This window comes from Cynocephalus volans, chromosome 6 (genome assembly GCF_027409185.1).
Source record: "Cynocephalus volans isolate mCynVol1 chromosome 6, mCynVol1.pri, whole genome shotgun sequence".
NCBI classification, from domain to species: Eukaryota; Metazoa; Chordata; class Mammalia; order Dermoptera; family Cynocephalidae; genus Cynocephalus; species Cynocephalus volans.
The window spans coordinates 92969976-92989928 of NC_084465.1; the positions used below are offsets into that span (position 1 = coordinate 92969976).

Below are 19953 nucleotides of genomic sequence, written 5' to 3' on the forward strand. Positions count from 1 at the left end.
CCCTCCTCTGCAGCCACAAGGACCACAGGGACAGGCAAGAGGGGCCAGAGTAGGGCAGACAGAATGAAAGACTGAGCAGGGAAAGACAAAGAATTTGGGGACACAGAGAAGGACAGAGACAGGGGAGATGGAGAAGAGTATAGGGAAGGAGAGAGGGAGGGAGCTGGAGAGGGCAGTGGGGTGGGGGTGGGGAGAAGCACAGACAAGAAAAAGAAACTGAGAAAGATATAAAGACATACACACAGTAAGAGACACAGAAATGCACCCAGAGAGAGGCAGGAAGAACCACACAGAGAGAGAAACAGAAACAGAGACAGGGAGACAACAGGGCAGACATGGAGAGAGGCACGCACAGAGACAGGCTCAGAGGATTCCATGTGGAATGGTGGGAGGAACATGGCATGGAAGTGCCCGCCTCTGGCCAAACCACTGCCGTGTGAATCCACTTCCCTTCTCCCCACAGATAGGGAGACTGAGGCCCAGGAAGGGGAGGGGACTTGCCCCAGTTATACTGTGTATGGACATTTAGGATTGTTTTTGGCTACCCAGGATTTGAATCTAGTCTCAGGAAAGCCTTGGGGAGTTATCCCACAGAGCTGAAATGCCAGACCCTCACCTTCCCAGGCTTCCCTGCAACCAGAGCTTGATGTGACCTGGAGCCCCACACACTTGCCCCACCCACCATATGCATCTACCAGGAATCAGTGAAGAGGGGGCCCTTGAAATAGAGATGGAGAGAATGCCTCTCCAGGGATACTGCAGGGAGCTTAAGACTCCAGGGCTGTGATGGCAGTAGGGCCACTCAGGGAGTCCCCTCACTCAGAGGTCTCCTCACTGGGCCAACTCTGCCCCGAGTTCCTGGCTGGGTGCCCCAAATCTGGTTCTCCAGCCAACTCAGTGATTCCATAAGCTCCCCAATGTCCTTTTCACAAATCTCTTCTCTGCTTAACCCAGCAAAGTTGCTTTCTGAGGACATATTACACATTCGCCTGCTAAAATCCTACCTGCTCACAGAAGTCCTACTCAGAGGGTTAAGTCCTCTCTCACCCTCTGGGCTGGAGGCATGCGTCTTCTTTCAGTCCTTTTAAACTCTCCTCGCAAACTGAATGTCTCTCATGGAGGCAGCATTGCCCCATGGTTAAGAGTGAAGGCTGTGGACTCCCCTGTCTGCACTGGGTGCATGGGAGCTGATGAGAACCTTAAACAAGTTAGTTCATGTCTCTGAGTCTCAGTGTTCTCATCTGCAATATGGGCATAAAAGCAGTGCGTATTTCAGGGGGAGTGGGGACGAGTTGCATTACAAAGCTCTCTGTAGTAACTGGCACTTGGAAAATGGTCAGCACTTGGTAGTTAGGTTCATATTCTCTATGTTCTACTGAGTTGAAAGATCCCAGGGACTAATGCCTAAGCTGCTTTCACCAGGCAGTTCCTGCCCTCTGAGGCATGAGGCTTCAGTGGGGCTTTGTCTTGTAGCCTAACAAAAGCAGAGCCTGGACTCTTCCTCCTCTTCCCCCAGGCTTCTCATGGAAGTTATTTTCTCCCTGTTCCTTCTGTCTAAAGGAGGATCCCACTGAAAAGGCCAACAGAGAAGGAGGAAGCAGCGGCCAGGGGAGCTAGGTGGGGGAGGAAAATCAATCACGCATTTCCATGGCCATTAGCTGTCTTTGCTCTTCCCACCTGGGCTGACACTGCCACCCTCACGCCCTCACGGCCCCAGGTGCTGGTCAGTGGCAGTGCTTTCTGCCCCCAACTGCTCCCCTCCTTCTCCAGCAGTTACAGTGAGGGCAATACTTTGGTCAAAATGACGAAAATTGTTCCTTGGCTACCAGGGGCTAATCCACGCTACATTTACCAGTCTTGGTGTCACCCTGACCTTTCTTCAGCTTCTCATTTGATTTGATGTGAGCAGTCTGGTATGAGCTGTGGCACCTGCTTTGGGAAGTCTTCCCTGTCCCCAGCCCCCATTCCCATAGTCCCCTTGCTGTCCCCCATCAGGGCATCTGTCACTTTGTATCCTTTTTGTCTGTTGCAATTGTGAAGGAGGGCCTCAATACAGTGCCAAGTGTGCAGTGGTGGCACATAGTAGGTGTTCAATAAATTGACGGAGTAATACTGCACTCAGTTCTGCTATGAAGAAGAATCCCAGGCCGTGCCTGCAGGGGCTCTGGGCTATACCCTATCCTGAGAGGACAGGGTATAGCCCAGGCTGGGGTAAGAACCAAAGCAGAGTTCCCTCGAGTTCAAAGGATTTGTTGAGTTGCATGGCCCTAGTCTCCGGCCCCCCTCTGAATCAGGCATGCTGATCTCAACTGCCCCATCCCAGCCAGCTCACAGGGTCCTAAAAATACAGTTTAATAATGTCAGGACTGGGAAGGAGCAGGGACGTCATTCCTTCTGCTTGCACGTTTCCTAGCTCTGGGACCTCACTTTCTCCCAGGGAGATCTGTTTTAATCACAGACAGGAAGCACGCTCTCAGATTATGCAGAAAACTTCCTCACCAGTCCCACCACATCTCTCACCCCCTTCCATGAGGAGCACCTCTGGCCTTGCATTCCTCACAGCACGACTGCTCCTGGGCCCCCCCAGAGCCCTCGGCTGGCACAGCCAGGGGAGTGCCGCTTGGCATCAGATTCAGGCACTGTTGTCTTGCCTTCTAACCAGCTCTGATAGCAAGGGCCTTGGCCTCTGAGAGCTTGGAGAGGCACGCATGTGTGCGTGTGTGTATGTGTGGTGGTGGTGGTGTTGGAGGTTAGGACATTGTTCAGACACAGACACTCAAGAGGATGTTTCCAGGATGAGGAGCTTCAGACAAACAGCCCCTCACATAGGGTCTCAGTGGGTGCTCTGTTGGTGGGGTAGGGCTGGAGACAAGAGGGGGGTTCAGGATGGGCGGTGATTGCTGTGCCCACAGCCTCAGGCAGACCTCACACGTGGCTGCCATCAGACCTTCCACTGGGCATACACATAGGTACCTACACACACCCCCACACCCAGAACCCCTAGTGAACCTCCTACCCAGAGGCTGTGTAACTCCAGCAACCTCAGCTGCCCTCTTCCCCAGGCAGCGTCTAGCCAGCCTGTGATTTGCCAGTAGGAGAGAGGGTGCAGGCTGTTCTCCCTGGGAGGTGGGAGGTGGTCCTGATTCAGACACCAGGCATTACCTGGGGCTCAGGAGTAATGCTGCCCACGGCCCCTGACTCACAGCCCAGAGGGCCAGTCTCAGGACATCTGGTTAGGGAAGAGGCGACACCCCACGCCGTCTGGCTCTGCAGTGTCTATGCTCTGCAGGCCCCCTCCAACATACTCTCTCACCCCATTTTTTTCTGTCGCCTCTCCTCTCCGGTAGTAAAGAGTATGATCACTGCACTCACCCTGGGAAGCAGGGACTCAGCGTGGCGCCTGCCGCCACGCTCCCCTCCGGGGTGGAGGGAGCATTGTCTAACACAAAGATGAAACCCCTAACTGGGGGGGGGGGGGTTTCAGGCACCTGGAGCATACCCTCAAAGAGGAAGACGTGTTTCCTTCTCCTCTTTCTCGGCTCCCACCGCACGGAGCACGGGAAGTGTGGGCAAACCACTGCCTTACTGAGGTTAGAAGCTGTACCGGGGGTAAGGGTAGGAGGCGCGCCCCCAACATTAGCAGGGGTCCTTAACTCCAGTGTTATGACAGAACCATGGCCCTCAGCAGTCCAACGCAGGGTCCACAACCCTCCCCCTCCCTAAACCGCTTTCCTGGGAGGCGGGCGCAGAGACAGCCACCAGGGCCCGGGGGCACTCACGGGTCGTGTTGTACTTGATGCCGTTAAAATACTCGGGGCACGGCCTCTCCACGAGGGCTCCGGCCGCACTCTGGGGCCAGCACGTTCCGATCTGGTCCAAGGTCCTGTTGCAGTAGCTGTAGGGACCTGGCGACGGGAGAGAGCGGAGCGGGGCTCAAGGGGTCGCCGGAGGCGTGGGGCGGCGCGGGAGGCAGGGCGCTGGGAGCGCGGGGTCCTGCGCGCACCGACAGCGTCGGGGAAGGAGCCCGCGCCGCCTCGGTCCGCTCGCCTCCCGCCTACCCTCGGGGTCCAGGGGCGTCCCCCAGCCGTCCAAGAGCAGCTCTTCGGCCAGCGCCAGGCTGCAGTTGGCCTCCAGCAGGCTGTGGAGCAGTGCCGCGTCCATCGCGCCCCGGAGCCGCGCGCGGAGAGGGAGTGGGAGTGCGCGCCCGGCGGGGCTGCGAGGGACCGGGGCGAGAGTGCGCGGCGGGGAGCGCGCCGGGTCCCGGCCCCTGCCAGCCCAGCCCCGACCAGCCGGGCAGCCTCCGGGGCCCGCGCCCAATCGCCCGGAGCTGCCAAGTCGGGACCTTTCCGGAGAGGATCCGCGGGGCTGCGGGTCCACACGCTGCACCGCGGCCAATGGCGGCGCCGGGGGCGGGACCGGGCGGTTCCTCTCGGCGCGGCCCCACCTCCAGCCCCGGCCCCCGCCTGGCCCGGCCCGCCTTCGCAGGTCCCCGCTCTCTTTCACCCGCCAGGTCCAAAGGAGGAGACTGGGGAGCATGGGCCTGAGGTGACGGAATGCCCCTTCCGCGGATCGCAGGCCCTGGCGCTGCAGGAGGCAGCAAAGCGCTCCCGCCCGTGGAACCCACTGCAGCCACCCTCGCCGGGGGACAACTGCCAGCCAAAGTTGGGCGGCTCTCCGTCTGAGTTTCTTCTCCCTGAGCGAGGACTCTGGAGGGGAGCTGGGGACAGACGGTCTTCCACGGGCAGATTCGCGCCCTAGAAAATCTCCTGTAGCCTCTGGGAAGGAAACGGATTGGAGCGGCCTCGACGGAGGCAGGCAGGCCACTGAAGGTTGGCCTGGATGGATGAAGACCTGAACCAGGCCGTGGCAGCTGGGTTGGAGAGATTTGGGAGGGAGACCCAAACCTGGTAAGGAGGGACTGGAGAGGAGAGCGGAGGGTGGCTTTGAGCAGGAGCCAGGAGGCAGGGTCTCCCGCTTGGGTGACTGGGGCGATAGCATTGAAATACAGTGAGACAGGAGAAGTCTAGGTGAAGTCTAGAAATCTCTTGAAATTATCTGGAAGGCTTCAAACACCTGGGTCTCAGTGCCCTGAGCACCAGAAAGAATGTGTCTCTCTTCCTCCTAGCGTGGCCAGGGCCACTTGAGGCTGGTTTTCACACCAGTAGAGGGAAAAAATCAGGCCCCACAGAAGGTGTAGAGGAGCTAAAAACCTTTACTGGGAATTTCCTTAGGCCTCCTCAGGACTGCCTACTTGGTAACTAGTTGTGGCTGCAAGCTGGGGGTTCCCAGGGTGGGCCTGCTGCTCCTACCAGCTGCGTGGGGGCCTTAGGCTCAGGAAATAGGGCCTGGGGCACAGCATGCTCCAACCCAGGTTGTCTGCTGGTCCTGCCTCTGTCTCTACTCTTTCTGCCATGTCACGCCAGGCAGGACTCTTGCTCTCTCTTCTGGAGCCTTCCCCATCAGTGAAATGTTCTCTGAGGCCACTCCCAGTTCTGGTTCTGAGTAGGAGATGCAAAGCCTGGGGAAGACATACCTGTGCGTTTCTATATTCAGGGCAGAGAGAGCTGGGAACCAGTCCTGTCCCACTTGTCAGCCTCTACTAGAACGGAAGCTGCCAGAGAAGGCCGAAACCACCCTGACCCAGCACTGTGCCCTGTGCAGGGAGAGGCAGGGGCGGCAAGACTGCCTTCATGCACTGCCATCTCACCAGCCTCCATATTAATGTTGCTGTCACTGCCTGTGCAGAGCGAGTGAGTGAGAGATCACTGACACCAGGACTGAGTCCTGGAATCCCTCCAGGGCCTGTTGACTGGCAGGTACAAGGCACAGAGCAGCCAGCCAGGTCTGTCCCCTGCCTCCTGAATGGACACTTAGAGCCCCTGGCTCAGCTCTGGGCAGCTGCAGAGGTCCCATAGTCTCCCTAATGACCATGCCAAGAGCAGGGGAGGATAAGTTGAGTCTCGACCCCAGCCTCAGACCTGAGTCCTGACCCCAGCCCTAGACAGAGTCCTGTACCCAGTTCCCAGACTGAGCACTGCCCCATAGGGTCCCACACAGGCCAGAGTGTGGCTGGGGGGTCAGCCCTTGTCATTCCTGGAAATAGTCTCCTTCATGTGTGGGGCCATGCTTAAGCTGTTAACTCTGCTATCACCAGAGCCACTGCGGGGGACACAGCTATCTCAGGAGGTGGTGAGCTCTCAGTGACCAGAGACCAAAGACTTCTCGTCTCACATGCAGATTTCTGCAGAATAGAGGGTTAGCGTGGGTGACCTGGATTGCTTTTACCCGGGAGAGCATATGTAACAAAGGTCCCTCTGGGAAGTGACCATTTTGATGTCAGAGCCAAAGGCTATTCTGTATCCTGCATGGACATTTGGGTCCTGAGCACAGACCCACAGACCCAAGGTCCCCTGGTCTCTGGGATGTGGGGCATTTCTTCATCGATCTTACTATCATAGGCACAGTTGTCGGTTATTATAGATGTGACAGAGGGGAAACTGGAAAAGTTAGCCATTTTGGAAGAACTGATTTTACATCTCACTTTAGTGTTTGCACATAGGTAAATAAGGAAGAAATTAAAATGAGCCCAAACTTTCCTCAATTAAATCAAATCCAACTACAGATAAACAAAGTTTAGAGACTCTTTGCTAACTAAGGAAGTAGAGGTAGGTGGGAGGCCCCTGGGATGGTAGTGGGTGGTTTCCCAGGGCTATGGGCCAGCCCTGTCCCAGACCAAGACCAGACATCGGGGAGAAGTATTTGGGACAGTATGTGTGTCCACGGGCTGGTGGGGACAGGTCGGCAAATAAGTTTAGGGAAGTGTGACGGGTGCTGTGATGACCCCTGCACGTCATGGGCAGCATGGGGTGAGGGAGGTGCCTCTGGTGCCCTGCGCCCAGCCCATAGCCCACCGCTGATGTCAGCTGTGGTAGCAGTGGACAGTTCCAGGTCAGGTCAGATACACCTATTGCACAGCCTAACATGTGACATCAAATAGGTGTGCAGAGCACAACAGAACCACTGTCACAGTCACGCGTCCTCACCAATCACACACATTCTCTCATTCAACTCCCACCACTCAAATGTCAGCTGGAAAACAGGATGTAAGGGGACAGAGTGTGTCTCTGCATCTCTGAGAGGCTGTCCTCAGTTACGCTGCATAGACAGGAAGTGTCCCAGGCAGAGCTGGGGCAAAGTTGTGGAGTTTCCTGGGAGTTGCAATGGGGCTGTGAGGACATGGAGGCTCAGGAGGGGCTTGAAGGTGCCCAATTCTTGCCTTGTGGCACTGGGGACAATGCCCCCAGGCCAGACACCCTTTCCCCACCCTATGCCACTCCACCTTGGGACAGAGGTGGCTTGGTGTCTTCATGTCGAACCATGGGACCAGGCTGTGGGACTAGAAAGGGCCCTCAGAGACCATCCAATCCCACCTTTTACAGATGGGCAAGTGGATGCCCAGAGAAGGAAAAGGAATTCCCCTCTCCCACCCTCCCGAGCCACTGCCATGTGGGGACTTAAGGAATTACTTCTGAATCCTGAGGGGCTTCCTATCAGCCTCCACGTCCACCTCAGGTCCAAGGTTAATGAAGTGTCCTCACAGTGGCTGCTAGGCAGCGTCACCAGCCGTGTGGTGGATGAATATTTAATGACGTGGGGAACTGTTCACTCTGAGTTATGAGAGGAAAAAGCAGGTTGCAACACCATGGACACGGTATCATCCCAGTTTTGTAAAAAAATAAAAAAGAAAAAGAAAAATAATTCATGAGGTTCTATGGCTCCATAAACTCCTGGGGGATATAAGACATTATAAAAATTCCTGGGTTGTGGGATAATAAGTGGTTATGGTCTTCTTCTTAAAAAATTTTTTTCCAAATTTTATATAAATTATATGGATCCCTTTTGCAAACAGACGAATGATATTTGAAGTTAAGCAGGGAGGGGGGCTTGTGTTTGGAGAAGTGGGACTCTATCCACGAGATTCAGAGGACTTGTTTGGATATAGGGTCTTTGAAGAGGTAATTATGGTAAAATTTAGGTAATTGGATTAGTGGACCCAATATGATTGGTGTCCTTCTAAGAAGAGATTAGGACACAGACACATAGAAGGAAGACCACGTGCAGACACAGGGAGAAGATGGCCATCTGCAAGCCAAGGAGAGAGGCCTCAGAAGGGACCAACCCTGCTGACACTTTGATCTTGGACTTGCAGCCTCCAGAACTGTGAGAAAATAAATGTCTGTTGTTTAAGCCCCCCAGTCTGGGACTCGGTTATGGCAGCCCAGGGAAACTCGCACAGATGGGCTAGGTGATGACTTGTCCGAGGCCACATGGCTGCTCGTAGGCGGAGCTAGGGCCCAGACTGGGTCTGTCTGCCCCAGCACCTGAGCGCTGGGCCACCCGCTGGAAGGAGAGTGGGCAGCCAGACCCTCCTGCTCCGTGCCTGGCGTAGGCATCCGGTGCTGGTGAGCGTCTTTGTCCCCTTGTGCCCTGGCAGCGACTCCAGACCCGAGGGGCAGCCCCAGCCCACCCAGCCCTCCTCCTTCCACGCTGCTTCCTTGTGGGTGCAGACCTAGGAAGGCCAGGACACCGGGCAGGGCCCTGGGGACCTCTCTCTGCATGACAGCCCAGGGCTCTTCTAAGCTTTTCGGCACCTGACTCTGACTATGTGACTCAGCCACTGGGAAACTCTGAGTGGTCAGAACTCAGGACCTGGCTGCTGCTTGGCAGGTCCTTTCCAGGAGGTGACACCTGCAGCTACGGCAACCAGAGAATGTTTTACACCTTCTGCCTGTCTCGCCTGAGATGAAAGCGGAGGGGTTGCCCCTCCTTGGGTTCCTGAGTGCAGCCCAGCTGACTTCCTTTGGGTGCCGATGCAGGAAGCTGGGAGCAGGAAGAGGACTCCCAGCCAAGCCCTTCATCATCAGTGAAGAGCCTGTGCCTCAAATGGGGAAGGGGACTGCCCAACGACCTCCAGCAAGGCAGAGACCAAATCAGGACTGGAAGCCTCCAGTGAGCTTGGGCTGGTGCAGGAGAGCCTCTTCCTGCCTCCAAGCCTCAGGGCCCACCTCATCTCCTGGGTTTGCCTGGGGGGGTGGGGGGCATGCATACCTGAGAGGTTGACGAGGGTCGTGACCATGTGGCAGTACTGCTCCAGCAGTGCCCACAGGGGCTGGTTTTCGGGGACGTGGCTCAGCCTGGCTTCCTAGGGAATAGCAGGGATGAGGGTCAGATGTCATGCCCTGGCTAGCCATTGACAGCACATGTCTGCCTCTTACTCTGATCCTCTCACCTCTATCGAACAGAGGGAGAAACAGGAGGGAAATGCCCAAGGCCACACAGAACAGCAGTGGCCAGGCCAGACCTGGAACCCTAAATAGGCCTTAGAGGTGGCCCAGTGCAGTATCACCTCCAGGGCAGGAGTCTGCTCTGTCCATCCCTTGGCCCCCCAAACTGTCTCCTCCTCAGGGTGGATGTGCCCCTGTGATGGGGCCCATGTCCTTCCATCAGCAAAGCTGGGTGGCGGTGTCTACCAACTGTCATTCACACAACAAGTATTTGTGGAACACCTACTATATGTCAGGCTGGCTGGAGGACACAGTGAGTGTCCTTGGGGTAGTCCCAGGCCAGGTAGGGATCCCCTAGACTAAGAAAGTGTAAAAGGGAGGGGAGGAGAGTGCATGACTTAACTTTGTTTCCCTGTCACACAATTAAACATGCAGTTACAATGAAGGATGTGAGGTTCATACATGGGAGAGTCACCTAACCTGGATGTGGGAAGATAGGGAAGGCTTCCTGAAAGAGATGGCACTTTGAGGGCAACCAAAAGGATGAGTAGGGAAAAAGGAAGGTGCCCGGTGCCAGTCCAGGCACTCCACAGGGAGCAGACATGATTGGCGCAACAGTGGCAATCCTGCCCAAAGACAAAAGCCACCCAGGACCCCATCTCCTGAAAAAAATAATCAGAGTGGGTGCCGGGCACGGAGAGAAAATAGATGTGGTCACGTCCGCCCTTGAGGGGACCATCTTCTGGTGGGACAGATAGATGGGTAACCAGCTTTACAGCAGGTACTATTTCCTGAGGTGGGCTGGGGTAGCCTCGTGGAAGAGGTCATGCTGATGTGGGCTTCAAAGGCTGAGTAGGAGTTTGCCCAGCTGATACAGCACTGCGAGAAAGTGCATCCTAGGTAGAGCACATGCGCAGGCAGAGGCTGGAAGATGCATGGCGTAGGACTGAATGAGAGCAATGGACTCTGAAATTCCAACCCTCGTCCACTAGTCCTCCCAGTGCCACTGCTTTTCCTGTGTGGCCAGTGTGTGCGTGAGGACGCACACTTGTGTGCATGTACGAGGTGACTTTTGTGCCCTTTCCAACCCTGACATTCCTGGTTCTGGGATTCCAGAAGGCACTGCTCCACTAGTGGGCAGCCCCTACTCTTTCTCTTGCCTGTCAGATGTTCCCTGCCGGGCAGCTGGGTCAATGTTTGTCCCAGGATGTCCCCATGCGCCAGAGCCCAACAGTCCTCAAACATCACGTTCCCCACATGGGTTCAGTCCACTTCCTGTGTTGGGGCTGGAGGCAGCACGCTCAGCCTCATCACGCTGTGCTGGAGCTTCTAATTAATGACCTCCCTGGTCAGATGGGGGAAGAGTGCTGCCACCTGCCCCCTCCCAGGAGCCTAGGGCAGGGCACAGACACCCTTTACAGGCACCTACTGCCTCTGCATTCTGCCAAACTCTCGCCCATGACACTGGCTGCAGGGGGCAATGTAGGGGAGCAGGGGTGTGCATTGCGTGTGTGTATTTAGTGTGTGTGTCTCAGTGCTATAAGGGCTACCTGAGCTGTCAGCTGGAAGCTCTGGCTGCTTGGCCTGCAGGACAAACACTAGGGGCCATGGTCTTGCTGTTCACAAATCACAGGGGCTGCTGGAGCTCCTCAGCTGAGCTTCTTGGACATCAGCAAGGCCTTGCTGGCTCAGCGAGCAGCCTGCCTGGATGAGGTGGGCAGGGGAAGGGAGGGGAGGGCAGGGGAGGGAGTGCTCTGGGCCCTGGGCCCTTCCAAGAGGAATGCTCAGGCCTTCCCTCAGTTGGATGTGGAGGAGTGAGGGCTCTATGCCTGACTCATCACCCCCTTTGCAGCGAACCCCGACCCCAGGTAGTGCTCAACCGGGAGCAGGCAGTGTGAATGGTGGACCTTCAGGCTCACACAGACTTTGCATCTCAGACGCCATCTCTCAAAGCTCTTTCTCTCAAAGCACCCCCTGCCACTCAGATGACCTGTTTGACCTTATTATAGGTCTGTCACCTGGCTCTGAGCCTGGGGGAGCAGGGCGGGGGCCTCCTCCCCCAGGACTCAGGTAGTGTGGGCTGTCCTCTCTCAGATGCTGTGACCTCAGGCTGTGGCTAAGTCTGCTTCCTGAGCCCAGCCCTTTGTTGGGGGCAGTGTGGGTGGTCGTGCTGAGCATTGAGGCAGGCTCTCAGGCAGAGCAGAGCAGAAGTGGCTTTTGGACGAACTACCAGTTGGCTCCATCTTCTGTAGCTTCTCTGCTGGTCCAAAAAGCTGGCACAGCCAAAGATATTCATTCTCCTTGAGGGGCTGGTTGGTGGATTTGACTCAATTCAAACCCACGACATAGTCTGCAGGTGCCTACTTCAGGCAGAGCCCCTGGTGGTGGTGGTGACGGGTGGGCAGAGAGGAGGGAGCAAGGAGAGGCCAGCATCCTCAGAAGGCACATGGTCAGACAGACCAGGGAAGGCAGGACATGTCATGAATAGTCCCATTCCAAGGCCTGTGAGATGAGCTCCCGGAATGGATACAGTGCAAACAACCCCGTGTTCAGAGTTCTGGGATGCTGCTCCTTAGCTGTGTGGCCTTGGCAAAGCCACTTAACTTCTCTGAGCCTTAGTCTCATCTTTAACGTTGGGATAAAACAAATCCTATAGGATTTTTGTGTGCGTTAAACAAACTACTGTACGTCAGGAGCCTGGCGTACAGAAGGCATGCGCTCAGTGGCGGCTCCTGTCAAGGGCTTTAGGAGGATCTGGTTAGCGAGCTCAGAGATGGGGGATTTGAGGCCCATTACAGGGCATTTCAAAGCCTAGCTCAAGCCCTTCCCCTACAGAAATGCTTCCTAGAAATGTGTGCTCCTCCTTCCCCAGCTGTCCCACCAGCAGGGGCCTCCCTGGCCCTCAGTACTCTTTCCATGGACACAGCCCCTGAGAGCTCAGCCCCCACCTCCCTCCCCGAGCTGCTCCTCAGCAGTGCCCATGAGTGCTTGGGAGGACCCCAGGACAGGAGCTGCTGAGCAAAGGCTCAGGGGCAGGAAGCAGCAGCACCTGTGGGAAGTGGAGGGAGGGGAGGGAGGCAGGAAGGGGACACCTCTGCCTTGCTGGGTGCTGGCTGGGCTCTAAAAGCTTTATATAACACAGCCCATTTAAGCCTCACAACACCTCTGACTGACTGACTGGTGGATGAGTGAGGCCACCCCTTGGCCAGGTGGAGCTGCCCCCACCCACAACTCCAGGAGCTCAGGTTCTGGGCTCTTCCTGCTATATGGTTTCTCTGAACTTCTGCTATGAGGCCAGCCTTCCGTGAGGGCCCAGGTCCTGGTTCCAGCCTTCGTGTGCCTGGCATGGGTGGGAAGCAGGCCCTGGCCTAGGAGGAGGCAGTGGCCAGACCACACTCCAGCTGCTCTTCCTTGTCTTTGGTCAGGTGGAACCTGTGCCTCGGAGGCCAGATAGGCCACCGAGGTGTCACCTCTCTGGAGACAGGGGGTCTGGCCCAGCCTAGTGTTCCCTCCTGGGCCTGGCGACATAGCTTCCATCTAAATTTAGCCCTTAGTCTAAGCTGGGGAGATTTACAGGACCACAGATCCTGGGCCCAGGCTGCCAGAGAGCAGAGGGGAATGGGGGTGACTCCCCCCTCCCCTCCTTCCGCTGCCCAAGGTCAGAGAGGACTCAGCGGGGAGGGGTGGGTTCCTTCCCAGGGTTTACTTTCATTCAGCCTCTCAGGGAGCGCACAGTCAGGGGAGGGAGGGAGATGGGGGGGAAAGGAGAGGGTGAGAGGGGTAGAGAAATGGAGGGTAGGCGGGAGGAGGAGGCAGAGGGAAGGGAGGAAGGGCAAGGGAGGACAAGGGGGAGGAGGGACAGATGAAGCAGGGAGGGGAGGTGGAGGCAGAGCCTCGGCAGGCTTCCACTCGGTTCTAATTTACAGGAGGTCGGACCTCCAATGAGGACTCCAAGACCCCTGGCAGCTCCGAAGGGCTTCCCATCCCGCATCTTCGCTGGGGCAGGCTCCTCTCCCTGGGTTGCCCCTCTCTCCATCCAGTCCTCATTCAGCAGCCTCCAGCACCCCTGGGAAGTTTCCAGGCCCTCCTGAAGTTCCCCTGTGTCTCCCCCTTCCCTGTTCCTCCCCCTCACCTGTAGTGGGTCCTCTACACAGATGTCTGGGGGAGGGTGGGAAGGGAGGGGTGGGCTGGAGTACCAGGGCCCAATAAAGGTGGGGGAGCTGGCCAGCTGGAGGCCCTGGAATGGGTCACTTGCCCTACGACTATCTCCTTAATCATCAACTCATCTAATGTCCCATTTGCTTCAAAGTCACCCCCTTCTGATTTGTTTTAACATCTGTCCGAATGTCCTAAAAATAGCTTGACATTAAAATTAAATAACAATTGGGCTGGCCTGTGGCGGCTGGGAGCGCAGCAGCGCTCCCGGCCGTGGGTTCGGATCCTATATAGGGATGGCCAGTGCGCTCACTGGCTGAGCGCAGTGCAGACGACACCAAGCCAAGGGTTGCGATCCCCTTACGGGTCACAAAAAAGATATTTTAAGGGAAGGGAATCTGAAGTGGGGCTGCCTGGTTGGAATCCTGGCCCTGCCACTTGCTGGTGGAGTGACCCCATGCACATGACCTCGCCTCAGCTTCCTCATCTTTAAAATGGGGACGCAGATGGTCTTATCTCCTCAGGTTGTCGTGAAGCTTAAAATAGGTACTGTATGTTAGTGCCTAGGACACATGATAAGCCTGTGCAGCTGTTCAATACAATAAGCAAAATCAGCTTATTGATAATCTATCCTTCCCCACCCTAATTTAAAAAGACATCTTAAAAAAATCAGAATTTTGAGTAAAGTGACTTTAGACAAACTGGCTGAGGAGTCCTTAAAATGTTTAAATTAGATAAAGTAGAAAATGACAGCTGAGAGGATACAGAATGGGCCATAATCCATAAAGTGCTGCAAATTTGAGATTTATGAGAAACACAAAATTAGGTAGGCAGAGCCTCAGACAAACTGTTTTTTTAAAAAAGTACTCAGACACCAAAAAAAAAAATGGCAAAAACAGAGATTAAATTAGTTTAGAAATTACTCAAAAGGGAATTAAATTTTTGGGAAAAGTCATTAGATGAATTAGCTTCTGGCAAATTGCCCTTGAGCCCCAGCCCTGCAGACCCTGATTGTGTGTGGTGGGGAGGGTGGGGTGTGCAGGGCCCTGCCTTGGTCTTTGGACAGGGCTGCGCAGGTTAGGGGGGTGGGCCAGGCACCTGGGGCTGGTCATCAGAGACTGCTAGCAACTTCTCTGTGTCCCTTCTCTTTGGTGACCCCACCAGAAGCCAGGACCTGGAGCAAGAGGCCACAGGAAGGCTGTCCTGAGACCCTGGGGGAGAGTGTCTCACTGTCCACAGGTCTGAGGGGCTGGACCCAGCCAAGAGGGGCTGGTGGACTCCTGGGGTCTTCACAGGGAGGGGGGTAAGTAGCTCGAAAGGCTACACTGAAAGGCTTTGGAGATATTGCTTGGCCTCTCTGAACCTCCATTTCCCATCTGTAAATAAATGTCCCCACCCTGCCATGTTGGAGTAAGGCACTTAGCACAGGGCCTGGTGCACAGGACAGCTGCAGGATCATAGCACTGCCTCCCAAGCTGCTCCCAAGTCCTCCAAAGGAGCCCAAGAGCAAGGGGTCAAGGCTTGGCTGGCTAAGTCAGAGCATGCTCTCCACTTAAAATCACCTGCAGAAACTTTCACAATTGCAAATCCCTTGCAAATCCCATCAGGTCCCTCCCCTGCTTGGAGAGCTCCCCATGCCCTGGGGATAAAAATCAGATCCCACAAGGACCCACCAAGGCTCTCTTCTCAGGGTTAGGCCCCAGGGCCTTCCCACCCCCTTGCTCTCCCCTTTACTTACCTCCTCTTGGACCCCCCCCCATCTCCACCCCTGCTGTCCCCCATCCTGTCAGGGCTCTCACATCTGCACACTCGTTTTCTTAGTCCCAATTGCCAGAGTTGGTAAATATACGCTTATTTCCTTGCCATCCTTCCTTCCCACCAGGCCTCTTGGACTATGAATTCCACAAGGGCAGGAGCCCCAGGCTGGTCTTCTCACCCTGGGTCCTTGCCAGTGTGGTCCTTGTTAAATGCTGGTTGAATAAATGAGAGAGCTGGAAGCCGAGCCCCTCTGGCTGACTTCCCTCCTCACTGCCTGCTCCAGGTCTCATATTTTCATTTCACAGGCGAAGAGAAATCTCAGAATAGTTGGCCAAGGACCCAGAAATAAATCCCATTACCAGGAAGGTCCAGCACAAGGAAAGCTGGGCTGATTACATGCTGAGTAACTCTGGGCAAGTAACTAGTCTCTGTCTCAGTCTGGGATTGTGGGGAGAGCTGGGGGCAGGGCCTGGGCTAACTCAGAGGGAAGCTGAGCCCACCCTGTTGCCTCTGAGGTCTCCAGAACCCAGGACACACTGCCACAGACAGTCCGCCGGGCCTGGCTCTGGAGCAGTGGAGCATAAGCTCTCTTGGTCTAGGCAGCCTGGGCGCTGGAAGCGTGGCCCCTGAGCGAAGGGCTAGAGGGCAACCCTTCCCCAACACCCAGCTCTCTTGGGAGGCACTTACCCTGAGAGCAAGTGGGCAGGGGCAGAAGAGCTTGGGGCCTGGACGTCTGAGGTGGAGGGGTGGATGGTGGGCCCTCCCCACTGCCTCCACCCACCCCAGCTGCAGTCTGAAATGCCATTCAAGGGTTCTGGTTGGTCTAGGGGCCATCTGCCCATCAGGGCACTGACCACACCTCAGCATGGTACCCACCTGCCACCCCTCCCCTCCACATGGTGAGGCCCCAGCGAGGGCAGGGACCCTGGTATCTTCATGCTCCATCTGTGGTGCCTGCACAAAGCTGGCACTTACCAAATGCTTGCTCTATGCCCTGTTTGACAAGCACTGATATCCTCCTCATTTTACCAGTGAGGAAACTGAGGCTTGGAAAATGTGAGTCACCTGTCCAAGGTCACACATCAAACTCAGAGCAAGGACTTGCATTGGTCTTATCAGCAAAGCCACTCTGCCACAGCCAGCGGATGCTTACTCCACACCTGCTGAGTGCCTGTTGGATGAATTAGCTTCCTTGTGTATACAGGGACATTGAGGCCCAGAAAATGGTCTCTGAGGCTGCTCTGTGGCAGAGTCAGGACAAGAACAGTTCTCTTGATGTCTAGCCTGACTCTGTCCCCTCCTTGACCTCTGGGCCCTTTTACTTTGTGGCTCTTCCTCATGAAAAGTGTGGCTTAGGACAGGCCGCCTCCCTCTCTGAGCCTTGGTATCGCCATCTATAGAACGGGGATGGGGGAAGGGTTGGAGGTGGATCCCTCTGCATCTGTTTCTGGGAGTTCCCCTTCCTAGTCTCCCCCACAGGCTTTCTCTATGGTGCTCTCAACCCCTTCACCCAGCTCCCATGGCAGACCCCATCTCTGGCCAAAGGGTGCGGGGTGTGGTTGGGAGAAGCCCAGAGTCCTGAGAAACCCTGGAGAGGTGGGTTTTCTCAGTGTCCCCTCTGCTCCATGGCTCATTTGGGACCAGGCTGCCCCATTCAGGCACTAAGAGAAGGGCTAGGGACGAGGCAGCCCTGGGTGGGAGGCAGATCTTGGTGGGCTGGTGGGGGGAAGGCCAGAGCCAGGGTGGGGAAGAGTTAAGGATCTTGCAGAAAGGGGGGGGGGAGGATCACTGGGGAGGGGAGAGAATGGGCAGGGGACAGGGAACTTCTGGACCTGTGGAAGGGCAGGTCTTGGACACTAGGGTGTCACCTCAGAGTCCTCTGCTCAGCCACAAGCCTCCCTGTCCCATCCTGGCTGGCATCAGAGTTTTATTCCTCCACTACCTGCCCCTCATTCAGGCATGAGATTTCCATCCCACCATCAGACACGGGGGTCTCCGAGCCCAACCAGACCACCAAGCCCTGAGACCTACTACCTCCCCACCTCATGAAAGCAGGAGCTCCCTACCCCCAGCACTTACTTGGAGCAGTGGGAGGACGCAGAGCAGGCAGAGAAGGAGGTGTGGGACATGGAGGAGGCCTGGGGTCCCTGAGGGACCCCCCATGCTGGTGGCAGCTAGGGACAGGACTGGAGCATGCCCACCTGCTGCCCCAGTGCCACCTCGGCCTGCCTCTCCCCTGGGCCTGTCCCTCCCCATTGGCTCAGGGAGGCCAAGGTAAGGTCCTGGGCACCAGGGGCATTCTCCACCCACCTCCCTCCCAAGGAAGTGGCGACACTGCCCCACAGCCCGCCCTCTCCAGGTTATTTATAGCTGGCACTGGGCAGCTGCTTCTGCCCTGGCAGCCAAAGGGCCAAACTCTCCCTCCAGCCTGCAGAGAAGGGGTTAATGCCTTTCATCAGCTGGCCAGCATTGCCTGGGCTGTAGCTCTTCATGGTGGGGAGAGGGGGATTGAGGAAGGGATGAGGGGGCTCAGACTATGGCCCCTGCCTGAATACAGGGTGGGCTGCCCTGGGTCTCATCTGGACCAGCCCTCCCAGCACTGCAGGCAGATTCTAATTATCTGGGTGGGCTTTGAGTAGGCACCAATGCCTACCTGGGTGACTGAGATTTAAATGTAGATGCCAGTTAAATAGTAGTACTGTAATGATGCTAAACTTCCTCATTTTGATAACTGCCTGTGAGTAGGTAAGAGAACGTTCTTGCTCTTAGAAAATGCACATTTAGGGTTAAAGTTAGTGTTTCTAACTTATTTGCAAATGATTTAGAAATACACATGCATAGATAGATACAGAGACAGACAGTAAAGCACATGGGGCAAAATGTAAATCATTGGTAAGTCTGGGGAAGTGGTATATAGATATGCTCTGGATCATTCTTCCACATTTTTTGTACATTTGAAATTATATCAAAATAAAATGCTTTAAAAAACCCAAGATCAAGACAACAAATACAGCAATGCCCAGGCCCACCTGGACATTTGGATTACATAGACCGGATGGGACCAGGAGTCTGTATGTTTCAGTAAACGGCCCAGCGATCCTCAGGTGGAATGGGTCCCACCTGGGGCTGCTCATGCCTTCCAAGGTGAGGCCTGTTCTTTGGGAGCCACAGAAGCAGCCTCAGGAACTGTTCCTCGTGGGTGGCCTGGGGCAGGGAGTTTAAAAGCTTAAGCAGCAGCTGCGGCAATATCGGTGGTTGTTAGGATCTGAGGGGAAAGCATCTGAGGAATGAGATTAAGGGGGGACCTGGCAGCTTTCTCCTGGAGGTGCACACGGGGTGGGTGGCGGCCTTGGAGAACTCCACCCAAGTGCAAGAAACCCAGACATTCTGTGCTCCCTCTGGTCTCCCAGCCTGGGACACATTTCTGTCCTTCAGGGCCTCCTCCCCTCTAGCCCCTTCCTCCAGGCAGCCTTCCTGGCTGCTCCAGCTCCCACCTCCCTGTCCTCTGAAATCTCACAGGCCCGAGTCTGCAACCCTGTCTCTCACTGGCGTGGACTCTTCTCTAATTGCTCTGCATGGACGAGTGTGGCTATGCCCCGACAGTCCCCTCCTCTTTCCTTCCCTCTTCCCTCCTCTTTTGCACAGAGCTTAGTCTCAGTGGTGCAAGGGAATCTTTATGGGAAAAGCAGAGGAAGAATTGACCAAATCTCCCCGTTCATTTGAAGGTGACAGAGGGGTAGCCCCATCCCCATTCCTGGGACAGGACTTTCACGGCTTTACTGGCCTCAGCCAGGTGGGCTTAGTCAGAGAGGGCTCCATGTAGGAGGGCTAGGGCTCAGCAGCAGGACTTTTGGGGACAGTAGACACTGAAGGAGGTGCTGGAACAGGAGGAGGTTTCACAGTTCTCTTCAGCACACATTACTCGAACACCTCTGGGCCAGCCTTGCAGTGGGCACTGAGAGCAAAGGTTGGAGGCCAGCCTCAGAGCCTGCAGGGACACGGAAGGGAGGGGATGCAGAACCCAGATCTGCACATGGAACTGTGCCAGGAGATGAGACAGTGAAGGAGCTGGGCAGCTCAGTGGGCCTTGGCTGGGGCCTGGCCGGGATGGAGACAGGCTGGAAGGAAGCTAGATTCTCCATAGCTTTAGAAGCGTCTATGCTGCAGTAGATGCCAAGGTGCTCAGCCCAGATTCCAACCTGGGCAGGGCATTCTGTGTGCCTGTCTCAGTCAGCTTGTGCTGCTATGACAAAATACCACTCTGAGGTATAATTGACACTTAGGCTCCCCGTGGGACCAGGCAGAGGCTGGGACTTTGCCTGGGACCTTCTCATCCCATCCTGCTTGGCCCCTCTCGTAGCAGTCTCTGCTGGGAGTACTTCCTTCCCACAGTGCTGCACAGGGATGTTCATCTCACCTCTGGGAGCCTGTCTAAGAGAGCCTGACCGGTCAGAGGGATCTGGATGTGATCCCTCTAAACGGAATGTGCTAACAACAAACAACAATGAAAAACAAGCAAAAACCCTCGAGCCTCTGGGGTTTCCTCTGGACAGCCCTTCTCCACTTTCTGAGGCTGTTGGTGATAGAGGAAACCGCACCTGCAAATGTGGTCTGGGCGGGCAAGTTACAAATTGCCATATTGTAAGCTTTGTGATGCTAATGGTGGACTGGGGCAGAGGGGCCTTTTTGTTTTTGAAAATGCTTTCATGGCCCTTTTTGATGTTGAAAGACAAGCTCAGCGTGGTCTAGAAGGGAG

The 19953-nt window shown here is 55.7% G+C and overlaps 1 protein-coding gene across 5 annotated transcripts in view; it reads right to left on the reverse strand.

Annotated features, from left to right (window-relative positions):
- Positions 1-17506, reverse strand: part of CRHR2 (corticotropin releasing hormone receptor 2) — a 40603-nt gene extending 23097 nt beyond the window's left edge. For 2 of the 5 annotated variants that reach the window (XM_063099732.1, XM_063099731.1), the window contains exons 1-3: positions 17277-17506; positions 9109-9202; positions 3780-3905 (exon numbers count right to left, since the gene is read on the reverse strand). In XM_063099732.1, the coding sequence (XP_062955802.1) occupies positions 3780-3905; positions 9109-9202; positions 17277-17453 (397 nt within the window). In that variant the 5' untranslated portion in view covers positions 17454-17506. Of the gene's footprint in view, positions 1-3779; positions 3906-4058; positions 4185-9108; positions 9203-17276 lie in introns of those variants that run through there. The other 3 variants (XM_063099736.1, XM_063099734.1, XM_063099733.1) reach the window with 2 other exon arrangements.
- Between the last annotated feature and the right edge of the window lie 2447 nt (positions 17507-19953).